The 8,425-nt window shown below is 35.8% G+C and overlaps 1 protein-coding gene across 1 annotated transcript in view; it reads left to right on the top strand.

The window, feature by feature from the left end:
* etnk1 (ethanolamine kinase 1) overlaps window positions 1–5,886 on the top strand; it is a 34,215-nt gene extending 28,329 nt beyond the window's left edge. Inside the window, exons 7-8 of the mRNA XM_022671754.2 lie at window positions 1,626–1,699; window positions 2,813–5,886. Coding sequence (XP_022527475.2) covers window positions 1,626–1,699; window positions 2,813–2,885 — 147 coding nt within the window. The 3' untranslated portion in view covers window positions 2,886–5,886. The remainder of the gene's footprint in view (window positions 1–1,625; window positions 1,700–2,812) is intronic.
* Window positions 5,887–8,425: the final 2,539 nt, after the last annotated feature.

The following is an 8,425-nucleotide window of genomic DNA, read 5'->3' on the forward strand; positions in this document are numbered from 1 at the left end:
CTGAAGTGATTTTTACTTTAGTTTGTGCTGCAGCTCAGTTGAGCTTCAGTGCAAACTGCAAGAAATACAAATACAATACAAATTAAAAACATGCTAATGTTTGTTTTCTGACTTTTAGCTATTAAAAGTATTTGTTTTAACATAAAACTGCCAGTTTTGGTTATTAATATGACACTTTTCATGTTACAAATGTATATTTTAGTGCAGTAGTTTTTTTTTACCTATGTGCTGCTGCCCCCCAGTGGACCACAGAGGCACTGCTAGGGGCTGTAGACCAAAAATATATGTATATACCTATATATACAGCTCCAGAAAAAAAATAAAAGAGCATTTAAAAATGATGAGTTTCTTTGATTTTACCAAATTGAAAACCTCTGGAATATAATCAAGAGGAAGATGGATGATCACAAACCATCAAACCACCAAACTGAACTGCTTGAATTTTTGCACCAGGAGTAAAGCAACATAAAGTTATCCAAAAGCAGTGTGTAAGACTGGTGGAGGAGAACATGATGCCAAGATGCATTAAAGCTTTGATTAAAAACCAATCAGGGTTATTCCACCAAATATTGATTTCTAAACTCTTAAACTTTATAAATATAAAAAAAAATACATTATTTGAGGTCTGAAAGCTCTGCATCTTTTTATTTTTCTCGTTATTTCAGCCATTTCTCTGCAAATATTTTCTGTAAATAAATGCTCTAAATGAGAATATTTTTATTTGGAATTTGGGAGAAATGTTGTCTTTAGTTTATAGAATAAAACAACAATGTTCATTTTACTCAAACATAAACCTATAAATAGCAAAATCAGAGAAACTGATTCAGAAACTTATATTTCAGTCTCTTATTTTTTCCAGGGCTGTATATATATTTTTTGACACTTACAAAATAGAAATATTTTGTTTTTAATTTTTCTGTTTAGTAAATAATTTTAAATTGAAGGATTGTGATTGCGTAAGTGCCTAATAAAATACATTTTTCATAATTCTGTGGTGAAAATAGTGGCACATTTTATGAAAACTGTGTTAAAAAAGAAAAAAGCTGTGTTAGGTATTTTTGTATTCCTGTAACTCCAATTAACCTTTAAAAGACAAATAATTTCTACCATATACAGGAATAAATTGATTTAGATTTGTACAGTCACTTTGTTTTCTACATTTAAACACAAAAAAACACATTTTTTATCATTATTATTAAACTACAGAGCACTTTATTGACACACCTACTGAACAAATAAAACATAAAAAATAATTTATAGCTGGAAGCGAAGCTCCTGAGCCAATCAGCTAAAGGGAAACGGCTCCAGCTCAGGTCAGCTCAGGCCGTTGGCTTCTTCAGGACCTCTGATCACATGATAAATGCACTGTGAGTTTTATCATGCGGCTCTTCTGTTTGTGTAACTTTAAAAAGCCATCGCTTACAGGAAACGAACCTTCAGCTGCTCTCCTGACGGGAGACGGCAGAGGTTAGAAATTACTGACGAATTACTGGAATCAAGACGCGCCCATCATGTGCTAATGGTTATATAACTCACGGTCACGGTAACAGAGATAATGTTTTTGTTATGTTTCCCATCACATGATTCCTCTTTTCTCTGCTTTTTCTCCTCTTCTCATTCTCTAGGCATCTCACTTCTTCTGGGGCATGTGGGCCTTGATTCAGGCTCAGTACTCCACCATCGACTTCGATTTTCTGGGGTAAGATCTGATATCTGAACGAGTTTTGTACACATTTTGACCTCCTAGTGGATAAAATGAAGAGAGCACTTCAGTTTCTGAATCAGTTTCTCTGATTTTGCTATTTATAGGTTTATGTTTGAGTAAAATGAACATTGTTGTTTTATTCTATAAACTACAGACAACATTTCTCCCAAATTCCACATAAAAATATTCTCATTTAGAGCATTTATTTACAGAAAATGAGAAATGGCTGAAATAACAAAAAAAAAAAAAGATGCAGAGCAGTGTGGAATAACCCTGGTGGTTTTTAATCACAGTTTTCATGCATCTTGGCATCATGTTCTCTTCCTCCACCAGTCTTACACACTGCTTTTGGATGACTTTATTACAGTTCAGTTTGGTGGTTTGATGATCAGCTTGTGATCATCCATCTTCATCTTGATTAAATTCCAGAGTTTTTTTTTAATTTGGTAAAATCAAAGAAATAATCATTTTTAAGTGCTCTCTTATTTTATTTTTCCAAAGCTGTATCCATAGGGCCCTATCTTACATGCTCATTGCTATCTTACACCCCACCTACACCTATCTGTATAGTTTAAATAGCAACAGTGCTTCTAAAAATATATCTACACTGATGGGCGTGGTGTTCTGGTCATGAAATGAGGTGTGTTCAGGTGTTCTTGGCAACTGGAAAACGCAGAAGCGCCACTGATTGATTTAAACCCTGACAACAGTCAGATGTTCATTGCTATCTTGGCAACACACCAAGCGTACACACCTTATTACACAGAATGCGCTGATTGGTTTATTTCACTTTATGCCTAAATAATGCTCATAATTAAGTTAAAAAATTTGTAAGTACTTCTTTTGCTTTTTTGAGCAGCACACAGTGTACTTTTCCTGACGTTATGATAGCAAAGACACACTGACACGTCTTAAATCATGCTGCAGGGTTTGCGCATATAAAGGCTAGATATATTGTTAGATATATCATAGAAAGAAGCAGATATAAAAGGAATCACAGTTGTTTTGTGTGTATGTGTGATTGTTCTCATTATACTCTTAAAATTCTCCAGGTTTTAAGATTCTCAGCTCTAAATTTCTTCTTTTTCTCTTCTCCTCTTCGTTTAGATATGCAGTTCTTCGCTTTAACCAGTACTTCAAGATGAAACCAGAGGTCACAGCGCTGAACTTTCCAGAATAGTCCCCCCCTCGGCTCACAGTCCGTGCTCCTCCTCTCCAGAGAAGGGCTCCCTCTAGTGGATGTGGGCAGTTCCAACAGAGCTCTTCTGTCTGTGGATACGATGCTGCACTTACTAGACTGATCACTTCAACCTAGTGAACCCCAGAACCATCTCTCTGTTCAGTACCTCCTCAGATCTCTTTAGTTTTGTTGATGAACCGAGCGAGCCGCGGCTCTTCACCTTAATGTCCTACATAATCGAAGGTCGTTAGTCCCTCCTGAGACTCCACCAGGCCGGGACACAAGCTAAGGGATAACATCAGTAGTGGTGTTCGGTTTTACTTAATTTCTCATTTCAAAGCCTTTACTGACTGCCTGTATTGTACAGGATTTGGACCAACATATCTAACCCGACCCTCAACCCTCTATTTTCAACCCTAATCCATCCTCCCTCTAATCTTAATCTTCAATCCTCTACTTTCAATCCTTAACTCTCTGCCCTCAACCCTTTGCCCTCAACCATCTACCATCGTTCCTCTACCTTCTACCTTCAACTATCAAGCCTCTAATCTAAAGCCTTTACCTTCTATTTTCAATCCTCTTTCTTCTATTCTTAATCCTCTACCATCTACTCTCAACCATCAACCCTCTACCATCTATCCTCAACCCTCTACCCTCAATTCCTTTGCCTTCTACTCTTATCAACCCTCTATCCTCAACCTTCTACTCTCAATCCTTAATCCTCTACCCTCAACTCTCCACCATCTATCCTCAAACCTCTATCATCAACCCTCTAACCTCAATTCCTTTGCCTTCTACTCTCAACCATCAACCCTCTACCTCCAGCTCTCAACCCTCACAGTGAGACCCTCTATCCTCAATCCTCAACTCTCAACCATCAACCCTCAACCCTCTACCTTCAACTCTCAACCATCAACCCTCTACCTTCAACTCTCAACCCTCACAGTGAGACCATCTATCCTCAACCCTCTACCATCTACCCTCAACCCTCTACCATCTAACCTCAACCCTCTACCTTTTACTCTCAATCCTCTACCATCTACTCTCATTCCTCTACCTTTTACTCTCAACCTTTTACCTTCTACTCTCACCCCTTAATCCTCTACCCTCAATCCTCTACTTTTAACTGTAAACCTCTCACAGTGAGACCATCTATCCTCAATCCTCTACCTACCATCTATCCTCATTCCTCTACCGTTTATCCTCAATCCTCTACCATCTACCCTTAAATAATCAACTCTCTGCACTTAACCCTCTAACTTCAACTCTCGACAATCAACCCTCTACCCTCAACTCTCTTCCCTCAACCATTTATCGTCAATCCTCTACCTTCAACACTCAACTGTCAACCCTCTACCATCTACGCTAAACTTTCTACCCTCAACCCTCTGACCTTCAACTCTCTTTCCTCTACCATCAGTCCTCTACCCTTTACCATTTACCCTCAATCCTCCTCCATCAATCCTCCACCATCAACTCTCTCCCCGAGACCTGAGAACTGAGACCCGAGCCCGACTCAGGCTTCGTTTTCTCTTCCCAGAAAATCCTCATTTAAACAGAAGCGTGGTGTTCTGAGTGCTGGGGCGTCGTACCTCACCACTCCACTCTCTGTAACCTCTAAGTTTTTACTGTTTGTTTACACATAGTGTTTAAAGATGCAGCTTTAAGTTAAAATAGTTCGTAATAGTTTTACTGTAAGATGCAGCAACACGGGCGTGTGCTACCTGCAGAGCTTTGGGCCTTCCACTCTTTCACTCTGTGATTCAGGGACCAATGGGATCTTAGTTGAGCTTGGTTTCTTCGTTTCTGGCTGTTTCCCGCCCGTTCATCCCGTCACTGTGAATCACTCGTCTGTGCAAGAAGGTGCTTTAGAGAAGAGGCGGCTATATTTTTGTACAGAGACCCAGTTTCTATTACTTTTACGGTAAAAGCCTACACCAAAGTGCTTAGAAGAGAATGCACCTTTGTATTTTTACCTATTGTAAAAAGAAAAAGGCATTTTTTATAGCATTTTTTTTGTGGAACTGTTTTGAAGAGGTTTGCTTGCACGTTAGATGTGAAGTAAAGGTGAATTACTTGTGATTAAAGAGTCGTTTGGCTGAATGCCTTAAAGAGCAGACTAGCTGCTGTGGACAGTCCACCACCATGCCAGACCTCACAATCCTCTCTTAAATGAGCTCAAACTCAAAGTGCAATGACAGATTGTGTGTTTTGTTTGGATTAATCCAATTAGCCACAGTTTTGAAATTAGTTTAAGACTAAACTTGCACTATAAAATAAGATTAGATTTTATTTGTCTAATTAAAAATTAGGCTTTTTTTCCTGGTCTTAAAGACCGTCCCCATGCGCTTGCCTTCGGTTATAGTTGGTTTTAGGTTTCTCTGCACATCTTTCTTATTTTTTGTTTTTTACCATTTTCTTCTTCTTTCTATCTGCTTGGGCACATCAGGGCGGACCGTGATGCTCATATAGATACTGTGAAATATAAATACACACATATATATATATATATATATGTATAAATATACATTTCACTCAAGTGTTTCTTAGAAGTAAGAATTGGACGACATTCTCAATCATCCTTTCATTAACTACACAGTTTTAAAAAATTAAAAATAAAAACGATGGATGTCTCAATCCATCAAATCTCTATGAAACTGAACATTTAATCACATTATGCGGAAAAAAATAAAAAAACAGTTTTCATCTCGTGCTAAAAACTGATGATAACGTGCTTCAGAAGAACATGTTTTATATACTGTAAGTTAGTACCCATGCAGGCGTCCACTACCAGATGTAGTAAATGTGTATATATTTAAACACATACTGTAATGTTTCTGATTGTGGCGGTTGAGTTACTGTACATAAGGGGAGATTTTCTTTTTTGTAAAGAAAACGAATCATTAACCTCTAATAAACAATACGTTTGATTGTAAGGTTGTGTTTAGATACTGTATTAACATCATATGAATGGAAATAAAAGCTGTAAAAGTACCGTTAATGCTCTTGTCTGTTCTCTCATTTCTTATTATTTAAATTTCCAGCTTTAATAAACATTTATATTTATGGCATTAAGCAGTCTTATACTTATAAAGGACTTACAAAAGCTAGCAAGTAATATTACAACTTTATTCTCATAATATAATGACTTTTATTCTTTATTCTCAAAATATTACAACTTTATTCTCATAATGACTTTTATTCTCGTAATATTACAACTTTATTCTCATAATATAATGACTTTTATTCTTTATTCTCATTATATTACAACTTTTTTCTGATAATATAATGACTTTTATTCTTTTTTCTTGTAATATTACAACTTTAATCTTGTAATATTACAACTTTAACTCTTTAATCTCATAGTATTATGAAGTTATTCTCGTAATATTGCAACATTATTCTCATAATATTAAGATTTTAATCTTGTGATATTGCAACCTTAATCTTTTAATAATATTAAGATTTTAATCTTGTAATATTAGGACTTTAATCTTGTAATATTACAACTTTATTCTCATAATTTTGTCCCTTTTCTCATAATATTATGACTTTAATCTTATGTAATTAACTATTATGACTTTAATCTTGTAATATTACAATTTTATTCTTCTAATAATATTATGTTATTAATCTCATAATTGTACAACTTTTTAAAAAAAAAATTACAAAAATATTCTATGGTATGGTAAGATGAAATAACCAAAACATTTGGTATTTGATTTTGAGATTAAAGTCCTAATATTATGAGATTATTCTCAAATTCATTGCATTATAACAGTATATGTTAAAAAAGGTACCTGAACCCAATCCAGATGGTTTGGGGTGAGCTGGAGCACAGAGTGAAGAAGACAAAGGAGCAACAAGTGCTAATAAACACCTCTGGGAACTCCTTCCTTCCTTCAAGACTGCTGTAAAACTTTTCATTTCAGATGGCCACCTGTTGAAGAAGCTCATTGAGAGAATGATGCCAAGAGTGTGCAAAGCAGTAATCAGAGCAAAGGGCGGCTATTTATTTTGAAGAAACTAGAATATAAAACATGTTTTTTAGTTATTTCACCTTTTTTATTAAGTACATAAACCTGCATGTGTTCATTCATAGTTTTAATGCTTCAGTGAGAATCTACAATGTAAATAGTCATGAAAATAGAAAGAAAACGCATTGAAAAAGAGAAGGTGTGTCCAAACTCTTGGCCTGTACTGTATCGCTTTAATAAACGTGAACATAAGCGTGAAAGACAACAGCAGCAGTAAAACTGTGCTCTTTCCTACACCATTCAAGGTAATGCCTGATCACCAACCCATCCTCCCCTTCATGAACCTCCCTCAAAAACTATAGTAGTTTTTATAATAGAGGAGGGTCACTTTCACATCAGTGATGCTCTGAGTTCTTGTTGATTTGTAGATTTTTTTTAGTCTTTAGTCTTTAGTAAGTTGGGTCGTATTTAAAATTATAAAGTAAAGTTTCTTTTTAAAATGATCATTTTTGTAAACATCACGTAAATGAAATCATCTGTGTGACATTATTTCCCAGAATAAATTAACATGCTACATTGACTGTAATGAAGCTATCGGCTGCGATTTGTTTGCTTTTGGGTAAGAAAGATGGCGGAAGACGCGGCGGCGGCGGAAGCGACGTTGCTGTGAAACAATGGCGCGGGGATCGGAAGCGGGTCAGGGCCCTCGTTCATCTTGATTAGACGTGCCAACCTAATTACGAGCACAGGAAGCGGTAATTAGCACAAGTCTCACCTCATTAATCACAAAAAAGAATACTTCAGTCTATTTTTATCTGATTAATGGCTCTTTAAACATGGGGGGATATTTATATTTGGGGTAATTGTACACAGCTTGCTCGCTCTGGTTTTATTTCCCTGTAACCTCATTAGCTTTCGCATTGTTTAGCAGAGAGGCTTGCTAGAGATCATTTGTGCACCGACACTTTCTTGTAAAGACAGTTTAGACCTGAGTGAAGTAAATGAAACAGAACATTACAGTGAAAAGGCCTGTAATCAGGGACAGTTTACAAAACATACAAGGCTGTTTATTATTTTAAGAAACAATTGATTCAACTGAAATATACAAATCATAATCTGGTTGTGGCTTGCATTGTTTTACTTAAATGTTTGATTCTGTATTTACTTTCAACAGATGCAACAAATAAAAAATATTTGATTTTACCAAATTGAAAACCTCTGGATTATAATCAAGAGGAAGATGGATGATCTCAAACCAACAAACTGAACTGCATTTTTGAATTTTAAATTTTTGCACCAGGAGTAAAGCAGCATAAAGTTATCCAAAAGCAGTGTGTAAGACTGGTGGAGGAGAACATGATGCCAAGATGCATGAAAAAAACTGTGATTAAAAACCACCAGGATTATTCCGCCAAATATTGATTTCTGAACTCTTTTCTGTTATTAGGTAGTAAAGTGATCTTTGGTTGCATTTAACCAGAGGTGGAAAGTAATTAATTACATTTACTCACATTACAGTAATTGAGTAGATTTTATGAGTAATTTGTCATTTTTAAAGTAGTT

The sequence above is a fragment of the Astyanax mexicanus genome, chromosome 2 (assembly GCF_023375975.1).
Source record: "Astyanax mexicanus isolate ESR-SI-001 chromosome 2, AstMex3_surface, whole genome shotgun sequence".
Taxonomy (NCBI): Eukaryota; Metazoa; Chordata; class Actinopteri; order Characiformes; family Acestrorhamphidae; genus Astyanax; species Astyanax mexicanus.